Source organism: Notamacropus eugenii, chromosome 7 (assembly GCF_028372415.1).
Source record: "Notamacropus eugenii isolate mMacEug1 chromosome 7, mMacEug1.pri_v2, whole genome shotgun sequence".
Classification (NCBI taxonomy): Eukaryota; Metazoa; Chordata; class Mammalia; order Diprotodontia; family Macropodidae; genus Notamacropus; species Notamacropus eugenii.
Genome location: NC_092878.1, coordinates 59,153,577 through 59,181,009, shown reverse-complemented (window position 1 = coordinate 59,181,009; position 27,433 = coordinate 59,153,577). Strand labels below are relative to the sequence as shown.

The window sequence follows — 27,433 nt, the reverse complement described above, 5'->3', positions numbered from 1 at the left end:
TGTCTTTGATGTGAGAAGATGATCATGGAATAACATTTTAAAATGGAAACCAACTCAAAGAGAAAGATTATTTTAAAAATTCAGTATAAGCAAGGGTAACCTAAATGATAGCTGTACGTAAGGCCCTTCCAAATGTGCAGGGTTTGTGTTATGCTGGTCTGAAAAGAGATAGAGTGAATGAATCAACTTTATTTATATCATGAGTGAGTGACAATAGCAAAAAGGGACAGCTGGGGAGTGGAGTCCAACCTGTTGCCCTGTCACCTTTCTGGGAATGGCTCCAAAGCACTGGATTGAACAACACAGGCACAAGAGCATCAGATCCATTTCATGAAACCCAGCCTGGGTGACACTCAGGCGCCAAGCACAGCTGCAAGGGGTATTGTTCAGTGCAAGAGAAGTCGCTGAGTAACTCTGAAATGTGGCCACGGGGAGAGAAGAAAGGAGCTGAGCTATCATGGCAGCACTACAGAACTCCAAGCTAACCCCTAAGAATTTTCTACTGTTATGAACTTGAGAAACCCTACAAAATAAATAACCTAAAGAATATCCTACTCTAAATAATTACACCATTCAAAATTATTTTCCAATTTTTGGAAATGTACCTCTCTATGTTTTTACATAGGTTTCAGTGTGTATATATATATGTATATATATATATATATATATATATATATATATACACACACACACGTATATATATATATACCACTTTAGAGTCTGCTTTCCCCCTTGTCTTTACATCAGAAACAGAGGTTTGAGGACGGTAATTACAAAGGACAGGAAAAGGAAGAGGAAATTGCAAAAGTTATAAAATAGGGAGTAATTAGAGCATTCAGAAAAGAACCAGGCTTCTGGAAACCAAGAGAGGGAAGAGATTCAAAGAGATAAGGGAGGTATCTGATATCAAATGCTATACAGAGGGGTCCTGAAAGGCTGAATGTAAACAAGGTTTTTTTTTAAAGTTCAATAACACCTGATATTTGTCTAGCACTTTAAAGAAATATTTACTTTTAGCAATCTTTAAAATAAATTTCTGGTTTCATGGAGCTATAGACCTAATGGAGTTGGAAGGGATCTCAGAAGTCATCCAGCATAATTTCTACCAAAATCAATAATCCTGTTTAAAATTTCCCCAATAAAGAGTGATTCAATCACCACTGGAAGGTCTTCATAATAAACTCTTGAACATTTTGAGGCATCCCATTTCATTAAAAATACTTTTTATTGATAAATTTTGTTTTAGCATATCACGTCAATCCAACATATTTTTAATAGAACATCATCCACAGAGTACAATCTCACCCCACAACAGTTAAAGAAAAAAACATGAAGCATATAAAACATAGAGCATAAAACATAAACATATCAATAGTGATTGAGAGTACAGGCAATTTTATATTTTAGTAATTTTCTGCTAATTAAAAGAAAGGATGGAATATATTTTATAAGTTAGTACCATGTTTTGTTATCTGTATTTTGTTCCTATTTAAATTTATCTTCATTGATACAACTGGAACAACTGTGTTCTTGTTATTTGCTTTGTTCATCCTGCATCACTGCACAAAAGTCTTTCCATTTACTTTTGATTCTTCATTTTATGTATTTCTTATGACACAGTAGTGGTGCTTTGCACCATACCTTGCACGTACTAAGCATTAATAAATGCTTGTCAACTTGACAATAAAATTCCATCCATGAATCATAATTTGTTACTGCCATTATCCAACTTGCATGACACAGTCCCTACCTTTCCCCACTGCCATTAAAAAAAAAAATTACACATGTGCTTAGATAAATTTCTCTGTACAGACAGGAATTCATTTTAGTTGTCAATAACTTCCTTATGGCATAAACTCAAAAAGACAGTCATTGGGTCAAAGGGTATGTATTTAGGATGTTTTCATTTGCCTTCTTGCATTTGTTTATGAGTTCTCCAATCCTGGAACATGATCAGTTTTTTGTTAAGTTCCATAGGAACTTGAATGATGTTCATATACTTTAAGTTTTCCATTCTGAAATTTCCATGGGACTATCAAATCTAGTTCCTCCAACATTTTTATGCCTATAATTTCCTTCTTATTTATCTGTCAAAGCCCTGAAAGAGAACCATTACAATCACTTATAATTGGTGTCTTAGAAAGATTTTTTAAAAATCTCAGTAATCTTTTTCTTCATTATTGTGCTATTTGTTGCATATATAATGTTGATATTGATCAATTATTCACAGAGCCTTTAATTATGCTAGAGTATCCCTGCTTTCAGATGGGGAGCTGGGATTAGTCACAACTACACAGCCCGATAACTTGTTGAAAGTCATTCAGGTAGTCAGCCCATTCCACTCTGGCACATCATTAAATTGGTCAGAAATTTTTACTTATGTTTAGCAAAAATCTCCTTCCATTTGACTTCCATGTTAGTCCTAGTGTTCTGCCCTTCAGAGCCAAATAGAACAAGTCTAATATCTCTTTCACATAACAACCTTGCAAATATTTGAGCGCTGACTAGTTGTTTGGTTTTTTTGTTTCTCATATCCAAACTAAATATTCCCTATTTCAACAAATGATTTTCATACAGAATGGTTTCTAATCCTTTTGCTACCTTGATCCCCTTTGTTTGGATGGGCTCTAGTCTGTGAATAAATGTATCTTCTAAACTTCCCCAGAACAATCAAGATGTGGTTGGACCAAGGTGAGTACCACAATTTAACTGATTGGTTAAACTAGTAGATTCCAAAATCAACATTAAATAGAATTACTTACATAAGGAGGAAGCTTCATTCTCTATTACATGTATCTAAATGCTAGGCAGCAATAATTAGGCCAGCTTATATTTAAAGTGTTCTATTCCTCCAAACAAATAGCACCCACATAAAAGAATCTGGTTTTATAATATTAAGAAGGAAACACACAACTCATTTTTTGATGGTCTATTACTTCCTCTGGACCATTAAAAAGGCGTATGAAAATGGTACCATATTCTTTTATTCACTTCATTTCAAAAGGCCATTTCAATGAATATTTTTAAAGCATGACAATGTACAAGGCTGAATGAGAAAGATATGGAGCCAAGGTGATAGTTTTAATCCTATGTCATAAATAGTAAAATGAAGTCATTAAGAAATGACAAGTCAACAGTCACTCACTGAGACATATTTACTATTGTTTTCTAGACTGCGTGTCTTTTGAGGGCAGTTGGTCTGCTTAATTTAATGGACAACGGTTTATGCATACAGATATTTAATAAATAATACTTGATGACTGGATCAAAGTTTAGCTGATCTAAATCTAAGTTCCTAAGTTCCAGTTACGTGATAAATCCACTGTAAGTTTTGCACAATTTCAACTGTGCCACTCTTCAAATGTCTCTGATAGCAAAAGAAAGCTTCTCTGAACAGCAGATATTGGTATTCCTACGGTAATCCAAAGTATTGACTCGCTTTTTTTACTTTTGAAAATCTTTACCCAAAGCAAAACAGAAATTGAAGTGAAATCAAAATACAATGACATAAGAACTAGTGGCATTTTCTTATAGGACATCTTGCTACTATGGTCTGCTGCTTGTCCATTCCCACTGCCCTGCCTTGTAGACTTATTATGCTTTTTGCCTGAATTACTGCTCTAACTTTAGCATAACAGGAGCCAAAACTGGTCTTGGTGCTTCCTCTCTCTAATCCCTTCCTGAACCATACTACCTGATTCCTTTTTATCAAAATTCTACGTTACACATTGCTAAAAAACATTCAATACAAGACAATATTCAAACTATGTTCAAACACAGTTTTTAAAAAAAATTACATTTACATTATTTCCAGTCTGTTCTATTTACTGTTCTTCAAACATGGTTTACTCATTTTTGCCTTCAGGTCTTTGTTTATGCTATTCTCCCAAATGGATCCTTTCCTTAATCCTACCCATGGTTCAAGGTCAAGCTCAAGCTTCACCGTCTTCTTGAAGCTTCCTCTGATGACTCTAGCCATAGTAATCTTGCTTTCTTTTAAACGCTTATAGCACTTCTTCTTTTTTAAAAAGTATTTTGTTTTAATCAGTCAAGGTCTACTTTCTGATTGGTCCCACCCCAAAATGAGAACACAATAAAAACAAAATTTATAACATATATATTTAAATAAGTATATTCAAAGCAAATTTCCAAACTGGCTATAACCAAAAAATATCTGTCTCATTTTACATTCTGAATCTTTCATCTCTCTACCAAGAAGTGGGTGGTATGTTTCAACATTAGTCCTCTAAAATTCTGGTTGGTCATTAGGCTGATAAGAGTTCAGCATAATAGCATTCCATCACATTTATGTATCGCAATTTCTTTATCCATTCCCCAATTTTAGGGCATTCCTTAAGATTCCCATTTTTTGTCACCTCAAAAAGAATTACAAATATTTTTTCATGCTTAGAGTTTGTTTTGCTGAGGGTTAATCTCTTCCTTAAATTTACCTCCCTCTAATTTTCCCTCCCTCCTTCTTCTCCTCTTTCCCTTCTATTTCCCTGTTGAGTAAAAGATATTCCTGTATTCAACAGTGTGTATGTTCTTCCTTATTTCGATCAGTTCAAACGAGAGTGAGATTCTGGTGTCAGCCACTCCTGATTTGTATAGATGTCTACTTGTGTACCCTGATTATGTGAGATAATTTTCCCTAAATTTCATTTCTCTTCCCATTATACTCCCCTCCACACCATGTATTCCTTTTCCCTTCCCTTTCCATTCTCTTCTTCAGATCATCAAGACATTCTCTCTCCAAGGTTATATTTAATTGAATGAACCCTGATGATGATGGCACACATTTATCATCTACCCAGTTCTGAATGTAAGCAGGTTTTCCTTGTTTAGAGCCCTTTGTCACTGTCATTCATGTTTACCTTTTGATGTTTCTCCTCACTACTGTATTTGAACTTCAAAGTACTTCCCCAGCTCTGGTCTTCATCAGGAGTGTTTGGAAGTCCTCTATTTAATTAAAGATTCATTATTCCCCTTGTAGCATTATACTCAGATTATCTGAGCAAGTTATTCTTAGCTGTAAGCCCATATCCTTTGTTTTCTGGATATGGTATTGTCCTATGTCAAGGTGTTAAATTCCTTTCCAATTCTTTCTGCCACAGTTCTCTTTTCCATTTTGTCCTGAAGCAATCTCATTCCATTCATAGGCAAACAAACTTTTTAAGCTCTTTTTTTTTAAACTCTTGCTTTATTTCTTCCAGAAATTCTAGTTGAGTTTGTGTATAAGTTGTGTTTTTCTCTGAGGCATTGCTTGTAGATGTTTTGGAGTCATTCTCTCCTGAGTTTGTATCTGGATTGTCTATGTCACCAATAATAACATTATCATAGGGTTCTTTTGTGTGTTTGTTTGCCCATTCTTCCAGCCTATTTCTTGACTTTGGACTTAATGTTAGGGCTGAGCTTTACCATACACCTGGAGGGAATGCCTGGGCTGGTCCTGCTTCTGCTTTCTTGAGGGTACTGAATATTGGGTTATTCCAAGATCTCAGGGACAAGCTGAGGACCTGTAAACTTTCAGTGCTCCCATAGTGGTCTGATGCGGGGCAAAGTCTGATTGCTGCCCCTCTGGTATGAGCTCTGCAAGTCTTTGACTAATGACAGGGCCTGTGCAAGAGTAGACTGCTGCTGGACTCTACCCTTTTAAGTCAGCTGGGAAGTTCTGTTGGTTCAGAGTAACAGAACTATAGGTTCCCCTTTGGTCTGGAATACCGGACCTGCTTATTCCTCTGGAGGTTGGGCTAGAGATTGGAAGTGAGACACTCCTCTGAGTCTGAGGTCTGAGCCATACCACTGCTGCTGCTGGCTCCTGACCTTCCTCCTTGTTCAACAGACTGTCCAGAGTGCCCTTAGCCAGGAATACTACTCCTCGGTGAGGTCCCCTTTCTCAAGCCACCCTGGATATGTGACCCAGAACTGGGTAGAGAGTGATAAAGCTGCCAGTTCCTGTTCTTGTCACAGTAGTGTGGTGTGGGTCTGGGATTGCCCAGTGTGGATTTGGGACTTTCTCTTGCCTTAGTGCATAGCCTCTCTCTGGAGTGTTCGTGAGTAGTGTGCTCCTGGCCTGACTGTCCCATTCCCCATATCTATCTGGGGATAGACACCTCCCAGTCTGTCTCCTTATGCTGAGCTTGGCTGGATAAAAGACTCACTGTGAGTTTTTCTGGATTTCCTCATCAGAATTCAGTCATGGTGCATTTCTTAAATCTGCTTGGAGAAGTTTGTGGAGAGAAGCTCATCACATGGCTTCTTATTACTCTGCCATCTCAACCCTATACAGAACTTATTCCTATATTATTCATCTGAAAAATAATCATAAATTTCCTTGTATTTTTAACTTCTCCTGTTCAGTCTCTCTAATTTAGATAGTTAATTTCTTGTGGGTAGGGCCTATGTGTCTTTTATTTCTTTAATAGCAAATTTTAGAGTTTTTTTATATCATAATATCTTATTTTTGAGCATTTTACAACTGTAAAATTACTTCCACATACATTATTTATTTTATGTATCCCATAGTACTATCTGTATAAAACTATTTGTTGAATGATTTAATAAAATCTATTGCATAGAGTTAAGCCTCTAAATTACAGTTAGAAGAGTTGACCTCCACCACTCTTTTTTGAATTCATTTCTGAATCTCAATTTTCTTATCTCTAAAATGGGGATAATAGAATTTCACTATATACTTCTCAAGGTTGTTACGGGGATTAAATAAAATCACATAAAAGAACTTTGTAACTGAAAATTACATGCTGTCAATTTCTATTAGATTATATCATTGTTGAGTAGTTAATGAGAGAGGGAGGAATTTTACTTGCTAAATGCAATTATAAGAAAGTTATAAGATCTTCTTCATATAATTATGTATTTGTCTTTTAAAATGAAAACAGTATGGAGATGACAGCAGAGAGCTTGCCGACCTAGGAATGAATATATCTGTATTTTTAGTCACAGTCTGGTTACTGATTCATTTTGACACTGACAACTACTTAATGTACCAACTTCTTTACCCCTGTGAAACACAGGGCTCTGCTTCCAATCTAATAGTCACATAGCTAGCTTTTCTCTGGAGCAGTTCTGGCAGTCCCCAGTGAGCTTCAAGTGGCTCCCTGTTATTAACAGATCAAATAGAAAGTCATCTCTTGGCATCTACAGCTTCTCCTGGCATTTGGCCTCTTCCTACCTTTGCATTCTTTTCCCACTTGACTTTCCTCCTCACACTCTAATCTAGCTACACTGGCCGACTGGCAGTTCTCAGCACATGCACTCTGTGTCCCATCTCTGGACCTTTGCACTGACTTTCCCTTATGCTCAGAATGTTCTGTTCTCTTGCCTTTGCCTCCTAATTTTGCAGACTTCCTTCAAGTCTCAACTCAGATTCCACCTTCTGCAAGAGACCTTTCAGAGTCCCCAAGACTTCTAGTGCTTCCTCTCTCATATTACTTTCCACCTACTCTCTCTATATGTATCTCCTTATTTATTATTGTCCCTCCATCAGAATGTACCCTTCTTGCTTTGTTTTTTTGCTTTTCTTTGGGTTCCCGGTATCTAGCCTAATGCCTGGTATATAATAAGTGCTTAATAAGTGGTTGTTGACTGAATTACCGACTGATTATGAGTCCTATGACCTGAATTCTAATATCAGGTCTTCCACTTACTAGTTGCATGGCTTTAGGTAAATCAAAACTACTCTGATGTGCCCTTACAGTCTATCTCAGGAATGCTGTGAGGAAGAAATATGTAACTTCTTTGAAAATTGTAAACTATGGCAGAGCCAAGATGGCGGAGTAGAAAGAGATACATACACTAGCTCTTCCCCCACAGCCCCTAAAATACCTGTAAAGAAGGACTCTCAACAAATTCTAGAGTACCAGAAGCCACAGAACAACGAAATGGAGAAGATTTCTAGCCCAGAGGGACCTGAAAGACCGACTGGAAAGGTCTGTTGCACAGGACATGGAACAGAGCCCAGCCTCGCCTTGGCCGCGAGGCAGCAGGAGGAGCAGGATGGAGCAGGCTTCAGGGACAGAATCTCCAGCTGCAGGGCAGATCCCTCAACCCACAGGCACTAAAGGTCAGTGAGAGGGTTTTTTTGGCTGGCCGAGAAGGGAGCAGGGTATCCCCATAACTCAGGCCTCCTCAGGTGGCAGCAGCAGATGGGCGCTCCCAAGGCAGGCAGCAGCATGCATCCATTGTTGAAGGCCTCATCATAAAGCTCCTGAAGGAACTGAGCCCTGTGTGGCAGCCCTGCCCCCACCTGAGGAGCTGATCTTAATCTCACACTGAATAGCAGCCCTGCCCCAGTCTAAAGCCCCTGGGGGATTGGAGCAGCTCATCTGAATCTCAGCCCCTAGTGCTGGCTTGGCTGAACTGGAGGGGAGGTGGTTGTGGAGAGGAAACTCAGAAATCAAGTAACTGGTTGGGCAAATGTCCAAAAAAGGGAAAAAAAAATAAGACCATAGAAGGTTACTTTCTTGGTGAACAGGTGTCTCCTCCCATCCTTTTGGATGAGGAAGAACAAAGCATACTGTCACAGGAAGTCAAGGCCCCTGCCTCCAGGGCCTCCAAACTGAACTTAAAGTGGGCTCAGGCAATAGAAGAGCTTGAAAAGCAAGTTAGCAGCTTACTAAAGGAGAACCAAAAAAATGCTGAGGAAAATAACACCTTTAAAAAGAGGCTAACTCAATTGGAAAAAGAGGTTCAAAAAATCAATGAGGAGAAGATGGAGGAGTAGAAAGACACACATATGCTAGCTCCGAGCCCACAGCCCAAAAAATATCTGTAAAGAAGAACTCCCAACAAATTCTGGAGCAGCAGAAGCCACCGAACAACGGAGAAGATGAGATTTCTGTTCCAAATAGACCAGAAAACCTGACTCGAAAGGTCCGTCACGCACCGGACCTGGACCCGGACCCGGAGCAGAGCCCAGCCCTGCCTTGGCCCCGCGCGGCACCGAGAGGAGCAGATCCGAGCAGGATCCAGGGACGCAATCTTCAGTGGCCGCGCGGGTCCCTCCACCCACAGGTGGCAGGGGTCAATGAGAGAGTCTTTTTGGGTGGCCGACAGGGGACTGGGGTGTCCCTGTGGCTCGGGCCCCCTCGGGAGGCAGCAGCGGAGGCAGTGGTGGACAGCAGCTCCCCAAGCAGGCAGGAGCCTGGATCCATTGTTGAAGGTCTCTGCATAAACCCCTTGAGGGAACTGAGCCCCGTGAGGCGGCCCTGCCCCCACCCAAGCACCTAAACTTAATCTCACACTGAATAGCAGCCCCGCCCCTGCCAAAAGCCCTGAGGCTGGGAAGCAGCATTTGAATCTCAGACCCCAAGCACTGGCTGGGCGGATCTGGAGACGAAGTGGGGGTGGAAAGAAAACTCAGAAGTCAAGTCGCTGGCTGGGAAAATGCCCAGAAAAGGGAAAAAAAATAAGACTATAGAAGGTTACTTTCTTGGTGAACAGATATTTCCTCTCTTCCTTTCTGATGAGGAAGAACAATGCTTACCATCAGGGAAAGACACAGAAGTCAAGGCTTCTGTATCCCACACATCCAAAATAAATATACCATGGGCTCAGGCCATGGAAGAGCTCAAAATGGATTTTGAAAATCAAGTTAGAGAGGTGGAGGAAAAACTGGGAAGAGAAATGAGAGAGATGAAAGAAAAGCATGAAAAAAGTCAATGAGGAGAAGGAGACTTTAAAAAGCAGAATTAGTCAAACGGAGAAGGTACAAAAATTCACTGAATAAAATAGTTCTTTGAAAGAGAGAATTAAGTTCAGGGAAGCTAACGACTATGACATACACCAAGCAGTTAAAAAACAAAACCAAAAGTTTGAAAAAATAGAAGATAATGTGAAACATCTCATTGGAAAAACAACTGACCTGGAAAACAGATCTAGGAGAGACAATTTAAAAATTACGGGACTACCTGAAAGCCATGATCAAAAAAAGAGCCTAGACATTATCTTCCAAGAAATTATCAAAGAAAACTGCCCTGATATTCTAGAACCAGAGGGCAAAATAAATATTGAAAGAATCCAAAGATCACCTCCTGAAAGAGAACTGAAAAGAGAAACTCCTAGGAATATTTTGGTCAAATTTCAGAGTTCCCAGGTCAAGGAGAAAATACTGCAAGCAGATAGAAAGAAACAATTTAAGTATTGTGGAAATACAATCAGGATAATACAGGATAATACAGCTCCAACATTAAGGGATCGAAGGGCTTGAAATAAGACATTCCAGAAGTCAAAGGAACTGGGATTAAAACCAACAATCACCTGCCCAGCAAAACTGAGTATAATACTTCAAGCGAATAAATGGTCATTCAATGATATAGAGGACTATGAAGAATTCATATTGAGGAAAAGACCAGAACTGCATAGAAAATTTGACTTTCAAACACAAGAATCAAGAGAAGCATGAAAAGGTAAACAGGAAAGAGAAATCATAAAAAACTTTCTAAAGCTGAACTGTTAACATTCCTACACGGAAAGAAAATATTTATAACTCTTGAATCTTTTCTCAGTATTTGGGTAGGTGGAGGGATTGCACATACACACACACACACACACATACACATATATAGACAGAGAGTACAAGTTGTGTTGAATCAGAAGAGATGATATCCACACACAAAAAAATAAAATAAAATAAAAATTAAGGGGAAAGGGAGGAAAATACTGGGAGGAGAAAGGGAGAAATGGAATGGGGCAGGCTATAACTCATAAAAGAGAGAAGAAAAATCTTGTTCAATGGAGGACAAAAGGGAGAAGGGGAAAGGGGAAAAATGAAGCTACTCTCTCTACATATGGCTGAAGGAGGGAATAACATGCTCACTAAATTTGATATAAAAATCTATCTTACACCACAGGAAAGTAGGGAAGGAGGTGACAAATAGGGTGAGGGGAATGATAGAAGGGAGGGCAAATGAGAGAAGGGAGTAACTAGAAATAAACACTTTTGGGAAGGGACAAGGTCAAATAAGGGAATAAAAAAAATAAGGGAGGATAGAGTAGGATAGAGGGCAACAGAGTTAGTATTACACGACATGATTATTACGGAAGTCTTTTGCAAAATGACACATATTTAGTCTGTATTGAATTGCTTGCCTTCTCAGTGGGGATGGGGAGGGAGGGAGGGAGGGAGAGAAGTTGGAATTCAAAGTATTAGTAACGAATGCTGAGAATTTTTACTGCATATAACTGGGAAATAAGAAATACAGGGAAGGGGGTGTAGAAATTTATCTTGCCCTACAAGAAAAGAGAGAAGATGGGGATAAGGGAAGGGTGAGGTGTGATAGAAGGGAGGGTACATTGAGGGAAGGAGTAAACAGAATGCAAAATATTAGGAAGCAAGGGGAGGGGAGTGATGGGGAGAAAAATTGGACATGTTACAAAATGATGTAAAAGCAATTAGTGTTAGAATAACTGACTGAATTAATTACTGAGAATAAATCAAAGACATCTTTAGTTTGGGGAAAAGAATTTTAGTCTAAATTTCCTAGAGGCAGGTAACCTCGGGTAAAATTTGGCATTGATGGAAAAGTTAAGGTTTTAATGGTAAATTTGACTTTATGATTGCTATGTAATCAGGAGCTAGAACACGTAAAGAAAGGCATGTAAGCCACTTAAGACTTGCCTCAAAAGAAGTCCCTTAGCCAAAGTGATATAATAGTCATATTTGAAACCTGGTCATTGGAACTTGCTATTTTAAGATGCTATGGGACTATTAAGTGACTGTTCTTCTGAGTCTAACTCCAGGTATGGATAGCAAGAAAGGAGATCTGACCCTCCAATCCATGATGCCAGTAAGCCTGTAAGATGCTGGCATGAACTGCAGAAGATCTCATGGGAAGGGTGGGAGAGCTGCTGTTGACTGTTTCCCCACTGACACCTGGCAGACTTTAAGCCTGCCTGAATGCAAGTTGACAGTCTACTCCTACCTGGAACTGACATGAAGTTGGGGAGATATTGGTTCCCTGCAATGTCCCTACTCATAGTGGCAATTTCCTATGGTAAAAAGGTTTGTAAGCTTAAATTATATTAAATCTATTAAATTATAGATTGTTGGTAGGGGAACATTCAAGGTTAAGTCTAAAATTAAGCTATTAGGCTTAGGACTTTAGACCAACAACAATAAGTTAGGGTCCTTTAATTCTTAGTAATACTGTGGAGAAAATCAGGTCAAGGGCTTATGAAGTTAGTATACATAAATATTATTTGTGTTTCAGTTGGTTAATGTTTAAAAAAAATTCTTTTGTGGTCTATATTGTAAATGCTTTAAAAAGATGTATCACCTGGCCAAAAGTTGGAATTGTTTTATGTGATATTAACTGTTAAAAATGAAAAATAAAATAAAATTAAAAAAAAAATCTGTGCATAGCTTGCTTTGTATAGATTTGTCTGCTTGTTTTCTCCATAGGGACTGTCTTTTTTGTATCCCTAGAGATTGGCACAGGGTCTGGCACATAGTAAGCATTTAATAAATGCTCATTGATTGGCTGATTGATAAACACCTTATCTCCTCTCCTAAAATATATGTTCCTACTATGCCCAAAGGGCTATAATAATGTGCATGCCCTTTGACCCAGCAATACCACTTCTAAGACTGTATCCCAAAGAGATCATAAAAATGGGAAACCCACCCACTCTGTACAAAAATACTTATAGCAGCTCTTTTTGTGGTGGCCAAGAATTGGAGACTGAAGAGATACCCATCAATCTGAGAATGGCTGAACTAGTTGTGGTATATAAATGTAATAGAATACTATTGTGCTATAAGAAATGATGAACAGGCAGACTTCAGAAAAACCTGGAAAGACTTATATGAACTGATGCTGAGTGAAGCAAGAAGACCAGGAGAACATTATACACAGTACCAGCCACAGTGTGCAAAGACTTAGCCCTTTTCAGCAATGCAAGGACCTAAAACATTCCCAAAGGACTCTTGATGCAAAATGCCATCCACATCCAGAGAAAGAACTATGAGGTCAGAACATAGAATGAAGCAGACTGCTTTCTCTTTTCTTATGCGGTGTTTTTCTCATGGTTTCTCCCATTCACTATAATTCTTCTATGTAATATGACTAATGTGAAAAAGTGTTTAATAAGAATGTATGCGTAGAACCCATATAATATTGCATGACGTCTTGGGGAGGGAGGGGGAAGGGAGGGAAACAAATTTGAAAACTTATGGAAGTAAATGTTGAAAACTGAAAACAAATAAATTAATAAATTTGGAAAAAATAAAATAAAAAAAATTGTAAACTACTACAAAAATAAAGCATCCTTGTGGCCCACCCAGATACTGCTATTGTTCTCTACATGTCCCAGTCAGTTTCCCAATTTTAATTTAGACAACTGCTCTGAGTTCTTTGATAGCTTTACCTGAAAAGTGGCATGGTACAATGAAAACAACAATGGATGAGGAAGTAAGGTATATTGGTTCTAGGTTTGGGCTATTATTAATTACCTGGTAGTCAAAAGACTTTAGTTGTTTTATCTGCAAAATGGGTACAATAAAACCTAACGTGCCCAAACAGATTCCCATCAGACTTGACTGACCTAATAAAATCATGCATTTTTGTGAAAGGGCTTCAAAAAGTGAAAAGAGCTACATAAATACAAAATATTGTGATGATTGGCTTCATTTTTGCATATCTTTATTTCATAACTAAGAATCTTCTGACTCTACCTATCTTGTTCTTAGGCCTATTTTTGGGTCATATGGACCATCTTCTGTTGTCTCAGTTTCCCTTCTCTCTTTCTTCAGGCTGCCATGATGATCATTTTCCTGCCATGATCATTTAGATTCGTTGTTATTCCTTATTTACTACTTTCAAACCTTCTGCTTTAAAATAAAATCTTTGGGAAAAAGTCCATTGTAAAAGGCAAAGAGCACTGGGCTCACAGCATAAATCCATGACTATGCTACAAAATCCTATAGAATCAGGGCCTCTGAAAGGAATAATATTAATAACTGGCCTTTCAGAGTAGGAAAATATAATCATGTACATTGTACACCGCTTATCTTGGAGCTGTAATCTGCTTCTGAAAGAGATCTGGACAGACTGCACTGGCCAAAAAACAGGGCTAGGAAAACTTGTACTGTTGTGTGAAGCGATACAGCAGGGAATTCAGATGGTTTACAGGCTGATGTAAAATTCCATTTCAAGAGCTTCCTTTAAAATAATCAGTGGAAACAAGTTCAAGTGAGGTCTACAACATAAGCCTATTTTTTTGGAGGGGATGGCATTTAGAAGGATTCCAGTGTAAGAAATCTATAATGCTTTCTTGGTGTCAATCCCTGTCTAACTGGAGATGCTCAAATACTGTCTCCTATGGGAAATCTTTTCTGACCCATCCCCACAGCTATCAGTGCTATCTCATTCCTTACAGTAACTCATATTCCATTATCTGTGTACACATTCTATTTCCCAAGTCATATGACAGCTGATTGAGGACAGTGGCTTTCCCCCCATTTTTGTCTTTGTCTGCCCAATGCCCAGAACAACGCCTTGCAGACTAACTAGGTGTCTGATGATTGTTGAATCAAACAGCTGAAGCCCCACCATCTTATGTCACTGCTCCAAACTTTTTTGAGGAAAACTGAAATGAACCCTAGAATCACTCCATCATCTTGTTAGCGTGCAACCAATGGATAACAGGAAACAGCTTCTTCCTTTCATAAAACAAAAGCAAAGGGAAACTCCAGCACACACAAAAAAATGTTCCAACAATCCGGGAGCTGAAGCTCAAGTTACATTTTTTGCTATTTTAGAAGTGGGAGCCCTTCACATTCAGTTGACAGCTAAATACTGAGGCTGACATCTTACTGACATCATCACCCTCACAGTGATTCTACTTTTCTATTTCTGGTTTCTTTGGGAAAAGGATTAGGAAAGAAGAGGCTTCAGAAAAATAAGAAAGAACCTACGTAGGTGATTTGGAGGGAGTTTGGACTTGTGAACAAGGCAAAATCCTGAATATGGAGAGAAGAGATGTGAGAGAAATTGAGGACATTTTGAGGGAGAAATGAAAAGTAGTAGTGGTCGATGATTCCCTGCATAGGGGTAATGAGGTAACCATTACCTTTATTGCCACTTATTAGACTGATCTAATAATAACAATAGAGAAGTCTGCTGTCTTCCAGGGGTACATATATAAAGCATAGCAGAAACCTCCTAAGTTTTATCAAAGTGAATGACTGCTACTCACTTAGGAGGATTCACATGGGCACAAATGACAAAAGTAGGTCAAACATGGCAAAGTCGGGCAAGAAAGGGAAGACTATTGAGGCACAGGTTGTGTTTTCTTCATAGGTGCCTGTCTCCCTAGACAAGGGATACAGAAGAAAAAAATTGATTTGGAAAATGAATAGCTGGCTACCAAAGTGCTATGTGACAATGAGATGTGGACTTGTGGAACACAGCTTAAGACATAAGGAAGCCAGTTTCCTGGGCCAGGGAATGGAAAGAACCACAGAGGTTGTTAGCAATATATTTGTTGGAACCAGGAGAACAGTTTATTATAACATCTATAACAGGGTAAAGGGAAATAACTGAAAAAACTTGAGAACCCTAATAGATGCAACGACCAAATCATGCCTCCCAATTTTTAGAGAGATAATAGATACGAACTAGAGGTGCAAAGTGAGACATACAACCTCATACATGGCCAATGTATGGACTTATTTGCTTGACTTCATTTGTATTTGTTACAAGGAAGAGCTTTTATTTCTTTTTTTTATGGGGGGGGGTTAGAGAAATTTATGAAGGGAATTGGGAACTTGTGATAATGATATAAAAAATAAAGAATAAAAATGAAACATCAAAAAACACACAGAAAAAAGCAGAAAGAAGTTCAGAAATGGACACAAATGAGTAGGATAGTGTTGGGACTACGGAGTTAAGTCTGACACAGACTTAATAAAAGTCATACTGTACATAATAAAGATTCATGGTGTCACGTACAATCCCTTTTCCCTTGTTATTCTTTGTATAAGGAAATATTCATGTTCACTGACATTCCACAAGTTCACAATAATTTAAAAAATATTTTTAAAAAAGAATGTATTTGTTGAATGTCTTTCAAATCTGATAAAAAAGGCTTTAAACTAAAAAGAATGCAGGGGGAAGAAAATAGCCAAATATATATCTACCAAGGTATTTATCATGTCTTAACAACAATGAAGAAAAATTAGCAAAAGAGATACTTAGAACCTATGAGGAAACAAAATTTAAGAAAGGAGCCAGTAATAAACACTATGACCTCAAAGGTCACTGCAAATGCCCCACATTTAGGCAACAAGAGGAACTGGAGGTTCTAATGTAAGAAATCAAATTTAATCCCAGTTGATTACCAGGACTTGGTGGGATGAAACCCATACTTGAAATAGGACTCTTATTCTAAAGAAATTGGAAGGGTTTAAAGGGTGGCGGATATCGTCAGTATCATTAATTAATTTGGGGGCAGGTAGAGCGTACAGTAGTACAAGTACAAGTCTACAGTCAGGAAGACCTGAGTTCAAATCTGCCCTCAGACACTTCTTAGCTGTGTGACCCTGGGCAAATCACTTCTGTTTGCTTCAGTTTCCTCATTTGTAAAATGGAGATAATACTAGCAACTATCTCTCAGGGTTGTTGTGAGGATCAAATGAGATAATAATTGTAAAGTGCCTCAGCACAGTAAGTGCTACAAAAATGTTCGCTTTTATTTGTAAACTATATTCGTAAAAAGAAATCCAGGAGCCACAGTAAGGAATCTTGATTAAGAATATTTTGGTAAAGGTCAATGGAGGGAGAAACAGAAGTGATTTTGCCAGTGAAGCATACTATGAAAAACCTGTACTGAAAATAGAAAATAGATGATGTGGCTGGGAAACTGATCATAAGTCTGATACAGAACCATGATATTGTAGTCATGAGAGACTTCATTTATCTAAACATTTTATAGAGTTCTGGATCAAAAGCAAAGCAGCAGGTAATTCTTGATTTGCCTTAGTGATAATTTTATCCTTCAAAAGGTAGAACCTATACAGGTAAATTCTATATGGATCTCATTCTCACTAAGAGGGTGAGAATTCAGGTTGCTAGGGTGAGGAAAGATGAAAACACTGAGAGGAAGTAATTTCTCCCATTTATAGTCGATGACAGAGAAAGAGAGAAGATCTTGACATAATTTGACTTTCATCCTATATTTTGGGACAGATTTCAAAGGGTTAATAGGAAGGTTAGGTAGGCACCCATTAATTAAAATTCTACAAGGGAAATCAGCCTAGATAGGAAAGAGAATTCCCAAGGATTACAGTCTGAAGACACAAAGGAAAATAGTTCCAGTGAGAAGAAAAATAGAATCTGTACTATATAAGTTCACAAGGAACTAAGTAACCAACTTAGATTTTTAAAAAGATACATTCAGAAGATGGGAACAAGGGGAGATAACAAGAATGGATATGTGAGTGTAGCACAAGCCCACAGTCTTATACAAATGTCAGGAGTGCTAAAGGTCAGAGTGAACTGAGGATGCCAAAGGAAGCTGATAACCAAAAGGTTTTTGTTGTTGTTTTTAGACTATTGGTAGAAAGAGAAAGACCGAAGATTTTAACAACTAACAAGGAGAAGGCAGAGCTGCCCAATATTCATTTTGTTTCAATTTTCTCTGCCAAGGAAAATGATCCTTGTCCTGGAAAGGGGCTTAGATGGAGCTCATGTGCAACATGAGTGAAGAGCTAATAAAAGAGCATCTGACTGCACTCAATACATTCAAGTCACTTGGAACACAGGTAGATTATTGAGCTAGTCAGTGATGTTTAAATATAATGGAAAATAGGAAAGTTACTGTAAAAAGGTGGGCAATTTGATGGAGCAGTAGATGAAGTGCCAGGCCTGGATTCAGGAAGATTCATCTTCCTGAGTTCAAATCTGGGCTCAGACACATAGTAGATATGTGACATTGGGCAAGTCACTTAACCCTGTTTGCCTCAGTTCCTCATCTATTAAAAAAGAAAGCTGGAGAAAGAAATGGCAAACCACTCTGGTATCTCTGTGAAGAAAATCCCAAATGGATAAAAACTAACTATTTGACAAAAATTGCTGGGAAAACTGGATAACAGTGTGGTAAAAACTGGGCATAGACCAATGCCTGACACCATACACAAGAATAAAGTCCAAACAGATATATGATCTAGATATAAAGACTGATACTATAAACAAATTAGGGGAGCAAGGAATAGTGTATTTGTCAGGTTTATGGAGAAGGGAGACATTTTTGACCAAACAAGAGATACACAACGTTATGAAGTGCAAAATGGATAATTTTGATTACACTAAATTGAAAAGTTTTTACACATACAAACCCAATGCAACCATGATTAGGAGGGAAGCAGAAAATTGGGAAAGGATTTTTGCAACTAGTGTCTGTGATAAAGGCCTCTTTTCAAAAATATATGGAGAACTGAGTCAAATGTACAAGAATACAAGTCATTCCCCAACAGATAAATGGTCAAGGACATGAACAAGCAGTTTTCAGAGGAAGAAATTAAAGCTAACAATAGTTACATGAAAAAATGCTCTAAATCACTATTGATCAGAGAGATGCAAATCAAAACAACTCTGAGATATCACATCACACCTATCAGACTGGCTAACATGACAGAACAGGAGGATGATAAATGTTGGAGAAGATGTGGGAGAGCTGGAACACTAATTCATTGTTGATGGAGCTATGAGCTGATCCAACCATTCTTGAGAGCAATTTGGAACTATGCTCAAAGGGCTACAAAAATGTGCATACTTTTTGACTCAGTAATACTGCTTCTAGGACTGTATCCCAACGAGATCATAAAAAATGGGAAAGGATGTCACATGCACAAAAATACTTACAGCAGCTCACTTTGTGGTATCCAAGAACTGGAAATCAAGGGGATGCCCATCCATTGAGGAATGGCTGAATAAATTATGGCATATGAATGTAATGGAATACTATTGTGCTATAAGAAATGATGAACAGGCAGACTTCAGAGAGGCCTGGAAGCACTTATGAACTGATGCTGAATGAAAGGAGCAGAACCATGAGAACTTTGTACACAGCAACAACCACAGTGTGCAAGGAATTTTTCTGGTAGACTTAGTCCTTCACAGCAAAGCAAGGACCTAAAAAATTACCAAAGGACTCTTGAGGCAAAATGCCTTCCACATTCAGAGAAAGAACTATGGAACTGGATTGCAGAATGAAGCAGACCATTTTCTCTTGTATTATGTTCTGTTTTGTTTTATGGTTTCTCCCATTCATTTTAATTCTTCTATGCAACATGACTAAGGTGAAAATGTATTTAATAAGAATGTATATGTAGAAACTATGTAAGATTGCATGCTATCTTGGGGAGGGAGAGGAAGGAAGGGGAGATAAAGGGGGAAGAAAGGGAAAAAAAATCTAAGATATATGGAAGTGACTGAAGAGAACTGAAAACAAATAAAGTAATTAAAAAAAAAGAAAATCCCAAATGGGATTACAAAGAGTTGGACATGACTGAAAAATGACTGAACATGAACATGACTGGAAAATGGTATTGAAAGAACTGGGAGATATGATTGCTTAGTTATTGTCAGTCATATTTGAAAGATGGTGGAAAATGCGAGGGGCGTTCTAGGTTTGAAGAAGGGAAAATATTGTCCTCTGCTTTGGACTACTCCCACCATCTTTCACTCCTACTCATGTGCTACCTAATGAAGGTAGAGAAAAATCATAAAATCATGCTGAGTCCACTACAAGTTTATTTTACACAATCTCAAATGGACCCACACTGCAGCAAGGCATTCCCTTTACACCTCCCTAGTTGATTCATCATCCCACTCACTGCAGCAGCTTTTCCAAACCTTTTCTCATGCCTTCTTCAAACATCCCATAGCTTCCCCTTCCACCATGCTCCCAGCTGAGAAGCTCACTGAAAACAAGAGAGACTATTTGTGGTTGTCCTTTCCTCCTAATCTCACATCACTGAGATGCCTTCTCCCATTATGTCTCACATGAAGAAGCATCCTTCTTCTTGCCCAAAAAAACTCCTCTCCCTACACAATTGATCCTACTCCATCTTATCACCTCCAGCAGACTGCCCTATCATCACACTCATTCTTTCACTAAACTTCATTCAATCTCTCCCTGTCTGCTGGCTGCTTCCCTACCGCCTACAAGCATATTCATATCGACACCATCCTCAAAGACCTCTCACTTAATCCTTCCATCCCCTGTTAGCTACCATCCTATATCTTAAGGCTAAACTCCTTGAGAAGTCTCCATCCTCCCTCTCTTCTAAACCCTCTGCATTGTGGCTTCTGATCTCATCACCCCACTGAAACTGCTCTCTCCAGAGCTGCCAATGACCTCTTCTTAATGGACAAATCTAATGGGCTTCTCTTTTTCCTCAGCCTTCCTGATTTATCTTCAGCCTTGGATACTGCTGCTCATTCTTTTTCCTCAGATATTCTATTCTCTCCAAGTTTTCACAATATTGCTCTCTCCTGGTTTCTTTCAAGACTCAGCTTGAATCTTTTGGGCCAGCTACTCTTAATATTATCCAAAGATATGGTTAATGTTAAACTCTGGAAGAAAATACAAAATATATAAAATTATCACTAAATGAGTAATAAATTGTATTGGGATATTTTCCTAGTTATTATCTCTTTCAAGTAAGTGTCTTTTGCTTCAAATGAATATTTCCTTTGATCTGATAAAAGAGAAAAAAATAGAAGGGACTCACAAGCTGTTGTTTTGAGTTGATGTTGACCCAAGGTACGCCTTGAACCTAGGTATAGTTTTCAGGGGCCTTTTTTTTGAAGGTGGCACCATCTATACCTATATGTACTTTTCCTAAATTGTGTTTTAAATTTGAATTTTATTTCAGGCCCTGATATAAGGCACTATACCTATAAGCTAACACTCACTCTAGTTTAAAATCCTTCAAAACAAAGATTTTGCCTTTTTTGTGCATGTGTGATTCACTGGCTAGTGATTAACTGAAAATTCCCCCCAATCCAGCTATATATATTTGAAGAAGAATAATACCTTTCCTCTAGCACCACTATAAAGCAGAGAGGAATAAGACTGAGAGTACAGAAAGTCTTTGATCCTCTGGGTATACACCTGGTATAGAATATTAATAGCCTAAGATCAAAGGTAAAATCATGGTAAACTCAATGAAGTATTTCTCAGAGGGATTAAGACAAGAAGAATGAGGGGTTCAGTTTTTCACTTCTTATGTATTCTTATTTTGGTGCTACTTACAGGGGCCTAAATCTTGGCTCTAATACTTATTGGCTGTATGATCTTAAAAAAATTACTTGACCTCTCTGGACCTGTTTTTTTTTAATTCATGAAATGGAGATACTAATAATGGGATACCTTCCCTCACAGGGTTGATAAGGAGATGGTCACTTTGTAAACTGTAAGATGTTATAGATAGATAAGCTATTATCCTTAGTGTATAAATAAAATTCAAATCAATTCATAACATAAAATGGTTTACTTCCCCCCCAGTGAAATTGTAAAGTTAGAGATTTCTCGCTGAGAATAACAAACACTGTTAATAACAGATACAAGACACTTAAAGAGTGACCATGCCTGAATAGTACAAGGCCACATGTGGCCTTCTAGGTTCTCAGCCTTTTGACTGAGTCTAAGTTTTACAGAACAAATCCTTCTATTAAGTGGATTTGTTCTGTAAAACTTAAGCCTCAGTCTCATCCAATCTAGTCCAATTGCTCTTATTTCTACAAATTAGAAAACTGAGACCTAGAGAAGTAAAGTGATTTGTACAAGCCCATATACCTTGTTAGAATATGGCTGGCACTAGTGACCTCTGGTTCAGTGTTCTTTTCCATAGACCATACTACCAAAAGACCATCTTAAACCTCGCTGGGTAGAGAGATATAATACTGATCTACCCAAGTTCTGACCACCTACCTAGGCAGAGAAATTTTCCCTTCATTTATCAGGGACAACATGATTTTATGTGAGACTGTTAGTCAGCTGTTGTGTGGCCTTAGGATAACTGGAGGGGAGACAGCAGGAAAAGCTCCCTAGGATGCGTAAAAGAAAAATGGATTTATGCCAAGTATAATTCTTGGAACAAATGTGAAATCAAATACTTCACATCCCAATCCCTTCCCCAACCCAGTCTAAAAGGGAAATGAAATAGCAGGATTAACCTACTCTTTACCAAATCTAGCTTTGTTTCCTTCAAAGTTCCATGACCCAGGCAGATCCCATTTCCTGTCACTCTCCTCCCTACAGTAATAAAGGGAGTGACCAGGACAGGAGAAAAAGGTTGTTATCACATTTAGTAATCACCAACAATGAGGGGAGTGGCTGCTAGAGAAGCATTTACACAAGTGGGAAGCAAGTTAACATTAAAACATTTATATAGGTTGATCTTTCTATATTAACAATATGACTTATTTATTTGCAAAGCAAAGGTGTAAAAAACCACCTCAGAAGTTACTAAAATGGCCAATCTGTGGAACAAAGAGGAATCAGATTGAGTTTGTGGATCAGAGTGCACAAAACACAGGTGTATTAGAAAGTGGTTTGCAAATTCCCTTCAACAGAGACAAGTCATATACCTTGAAGTGAAATAACAAGAGCTATTACCCAACAGATAAATGGTCAAAGGATAAAGTTTTTCAAAGGAAGAAATCCAAGGTATCAATAATCATGAAAAAATGCTCCAATCACTAAAAACAACAAAACCCTCACAAATTAAAGAACTGTGGTTCCACTTCACACTCACTAGATTGGCAGATGACAAAAAAAAGTGATTGGGGGTGTTGAGGTTTAGGGGTGCTGGGGCCCAGAAATAGCAACATGTAGGTCCTGCCCAAATGAATTTGACCCAAGCCTTCTTTTGACCCAAGAAAAACAAGGCTTATGAAAGCTCCAACATATTTAGTAGACTCTTAAGGAATCTACACATTTGTTCTTTTTTTTCTCTGCTGTCTTTTTAAATTCTTTTTTAAAATTTGAATTATTTTATTTGTTTTCAGTGTTTGGCAATCACTTCCATATAGTTAAGATTTTTTTTCACTCCCTCACCCTCATTTTCCTCTCCCTCCCCACTCCTTTCCTGAGACAGCATACAATCTTATTTAGGTTCTACACATACTTTCCTATTAAAAGCATGTTGCATAGAAGAATTAAAATGAATGGGAAAAACCATAAAACAAAACATAGTACAAAAGAAAATGGTCTGTTTCTCTTTGTGATCCAATTCCATAGTTCTTTCTCTGGATGTGGAAGGTGTTTTGCCTCAAGAGTTCATTGGAAATTTTTTAAGTCCATGCATTTCAATGAAGTACTAAGTATACCAGAAAAATTCCTTGCACACTGTGGTTGTTGCTGTGCACAAAGTTCTACTGGTTCTACTCCTTTCACTCAGCATCAGTTCATATAAGTCTTTCCAGGTTTCTCTGAAGTCTTCCTGTTCATTGTTTCTCATAGTACAATAGTATTCCATTACATTGGAATCTACACATTTATATCACTAATTCAAGCAGGCCAGATTGAATCTGAGCACCTTAATGGAGGCCAAGATGGATCTTATATACAGAAAGACTGTGGGAAGGATCTAGGAGTGGTCTAGGAATCTGGGGTGATTAGAGGAAGGGTCTAGGGAGGGTCTTGATGGGAGTGGCCAGTAGGCTGGGGTGATTATAGAAGTTAGAAGCTAGGAACTAAGAGAGTGGGGTTTAGACAGACTCAAGGGTGGGAAGTAACTGAAAGGAATCAGGATATAATAGACAGTGGAGGGCTAGGTCGAGGGTAACAGAGAATGGGCATAGCTATAATGAAAGACTAGTTGAGAAGATTATGGCCTCAGGTGAATGCCAGATCAAGTGGGGAAATTCAAGAGAGTTCAAGAGGGTTTCCAGAGCCTGTACCCTGTCAGAGGAACTTCAGTTTTGATAGAGTTGTGAACTGGTTGTGCTATTCTGAAAAGTAGTTTGGAATTATGCATCCAGAGTTACTAAACTGTTCAAAACCTTTGAATCAGTTACATCATTATTAGGTCAAGTTCCAAAGAGAAAAAAGACAAGAAAAGGATTCATATGAAATGAAATAGTAAAAAAGGATGGACTGAATGAGTAAAATAAAAGTCGTGGAGTGAAGATAACCACATAGCAAGTCTTGATGAACTTCAAAGCAACTTAATTCAGTATTCTTACGGAGTGCCATGGTATAGACACGATTCTGAGTGGTTAACGGTTCTAGAGGCTTGTCCACTCTTCTAATTGGGCAATGAAAAACCAACTTTCCTCAACTTCTGAACTGTTCCAGTTTCTCAGCAGAATACATAATACACAGTAGCTACTGTCTTTTTCTGATGCTATGCTCAGCTGAAAAGTGTTTGCCTAGAGGCAATCCCTGGTGCACTCCAAGGTATTCTGTGCCAATGCAGTGACTGACTGGGTTCATGCAAGGTATCTCCAAGAATGCCCCTTCAAAGCCCAAACCACTTGTGTTGTCACATCAAAAGAGAGTAACAGGAGAGTAAGATAGGAGGAGTATCTGTAAGCAATAGAATTAAAGGGATTAGCATGGAGAGCCAAGCAACGAGTAGCCAGCAGTTCAGAGAGCCATTCTCAGCTGCTCCTCCTCGTGGATTTGGAGAAAGAGGTGAAGCATAAGTCACTGAAGCTGTAGTCAAGGTCTCTCTTTGTTTCGTGCTGACTAAAGCAACAGAAATATATTACAGCTGGACACCTTTCCAAAGAGGGAGAACACAAGTGAAGCCAGGCACGGGGACAGCTGTTCTCCACTAGAAATGCCATTCCCTTCAATGGATGCTTTAATGTGTGAAAAGCCTGAGTACGCCACCATGTTTAGCCACTGTTTCCTCCCTATGCTTTATGTAAGACACTCTGTCCAGAGGAGTTGATATTTAATTATCTATATACAGAAACTAGCTTTCTGTCTTGAGGACTATCCCACATAATTTTAAGGTCTGGGTCAGCACACCCTGTGCCACTTAGCTCTCTTTAGGTACTCTCTTCCTCCTATGGCCTAAGTGGTACCATGCCCAGGGAAAGTAAATGAATTTGAATGCTTGTCCTAGCAAATCAGAATTTAAAAGTACATTTTGTTGTCCTCCAAAATGAAAAAAGATTCCAAAGTCAAATAAAAATTATTTTTATGTTAACTCATTGTTACAGATTGTTTTTTTAGTTTCACTTCTCTATTAGTGTGGATAATCAAGAGAATTTTATGTAATGTGAGTCATGTTAGAGAATTTCAGGAAAGTTCAGGGGCAAAAGAGAAGAGGCTACTTTAATCAAGTGAACAACCTAACCCATGCCACATGATCAACAACCTCGCAAGGCCAAGCACAAATCAACAGTTTTGATTGCAATCAAATATTATGGAAAATCATTATTGTACAACATAGTAATTAAGTATAACTGATAAGGAATTTAAATGTATGACTCTAAAGTTAGCATCACTATTACACAGTGCAGCAAAGCAGGTGTTTTCATTTCTTCTCTTTCTGTTTTCCTATTCCCGAGTATTTTCAAATGGCAACAAAGTCTACAATTCCCCTCTGATATCAGATATGATTTAATCCTCATCAAGTAATCAGGATTTTTTAATATAATCTTTATATATATTTTTATTTATCCAACTAGCTCATGTTCATAAATAACACTACATGGTTGAAATGTAGTACAAATATCAACTAAATATACTAAATTATTAACATTATATTTGCTGTCTTTCAAGGGCAGGGACTGTCAAAGTTTTCTATTTATAACTTTGCACAGTGGTTGGAACATAAGTGCTTAATAAATGCCTTGAAATTCATTCAAGAACATATGTAAATCTTGTCAAACAACTTCAATACACTAGTTTTCACCTTCCAACTCAGAGTGTAGGAAAAGTCTCCATAATGGGAAGAGTACAAAAGGGAATGTTGCCTACTCAGTGACTGGGCAGGGCTCCTTGTTCAAAAATATTAACTCCATTACTAGAGTTTGCAAAGGTCCCTTTTTAAAATGCTCAAAAGGATTTCACCATAAATATTTATCAGGTAATACTGAAGTTATTACTTAACCTTTCATCTGTGTTCAGTTACCTGTAACTGGGGTAGGAAAACAGAATTTAGGAAGGATGAGAGAAAAAGGTATAAAGAGACTTCCACAATCCAAAGATCAACTTTAAATATATAACATTTTTCCCCTGTCATCAATCTCTCTGATTCTAATCCCACTTGCATGAGGCAAACCCTTGTTCTGGTGGGGCTTAGATGGGATACAGCCAGTCCAGAGATGAGTTTCATAAATACAGTGATAGAAGGGAACTTGGATTTCATCTAGCAATAGGATCATAGCTTTTAGAACTGGAAGAGATCTCAAAGACCCTAGAGGACAAGCTCTTCTTTTTTAAAGAGGACACTTAGGCCCAGGGAGGTTAAGTGTTTTGCCTAGGGCCATTCTGACAGTAAGTGGTAGATAACTAGATGAATGGATAGATAGACAGATGAATGGAGAGATAGGCAGAGACATGAAAACATGGAGTATCTAATAAGTCTTTACTACATGTCAGGCACTGTGCTAAGTGCTGGGAATAGAAGCAAACCAGACAGTCACTGCTCTCACAAGTTCACATCCTAACGAGTGAAGGCCATACATAAAGGGGAGCTGGAGGCTGGGGTGAGAAAAGGGAAGAGCAGGCACTTGAACCCAGGACCTTTGACTTCAAACCTAGCATTCTTTGTCATGGTTGTATTTAGCCCTCATCTTGGCTGACAGCCTGGGAAAACAGAAATGTGAAATTAAGGTCACCCAACAGGTCACCCCATTCAACCTTCATGAGAATAAAGGAACAGAATAGAAACTGAGCTTAGAGAGAAAAGATGAGGGCTACAGAATTATTTCTGGAACAGCTAGGAGAAAGGAAGGGGAACTAGGCAGAGGAAGAAGCTGCTCTGAGATCCCTGTCCAGACTCTAATTCATGATTCTATGACTGGAAGCATTATTAGCTTGAATTTTTCAGAAACTTTTGGTTTCCAGGTGCACTTGCCTCCAGGTACTGGAATTTTGGACAAGCATGAGGGTCCATGGATAAGGGAGCCTATGCCTTGGGCTTTGCAGGATGTTTTGGAGAGGAAAAGTGAACCTGAGCAACTATTCCTTCTAGCACGAGAGAAGGATGTGGTGCGTTCCAAAACACCACTCCCATGCTGGGAATTCATTCTTCCCACTCTACTATGTTTTAAATATAGGGCGAGTAGATTGAGTGGTATAAATTAAGGTAAGGATTTTGCCCCCAAGTATCTCTTACCCTCCTACCCCTGGACATTCTAACAAGTGGGAATTAACTTGGGTTAACAAATAATGAAATTCAACAAGTTGATTAAACTTCTCTAGAGAATGGTAGTTTTAACGG

General features: G+C 38.4%; 1 protein-coding gene across 14 annotated transcripts in view; it reads right to left on the bottom strand.

Annotated features, from left to right (window-relative positions):
- The window catches only part of TTLL5 (tubulin tyrosine ligase like 5), a 387,986-nt gene that overhangs the window by 4,557 nt on the left and 355,996 nt on the right, over positions 1-27,433 (bottom strand). Inside the window, exon 33 of one of the 14 annotated variants that reach the window (XM_072623511.1) lies at positions 751-2,098. The exons of the other annotated variants lie outside the window; for them this stretch is intronic. Coding sequence (XP_072479612.1) covers positions 2,080-2,098 — 19 coding nt within the window. The 3' untranslated portion in view covers positions 751-2,079. Of the gene's footprint in view, positions 1-750; positions 2,099-27,433 lie in introns of those variants that run through there. 14 annotated transcript variants of the gene reach the window in all.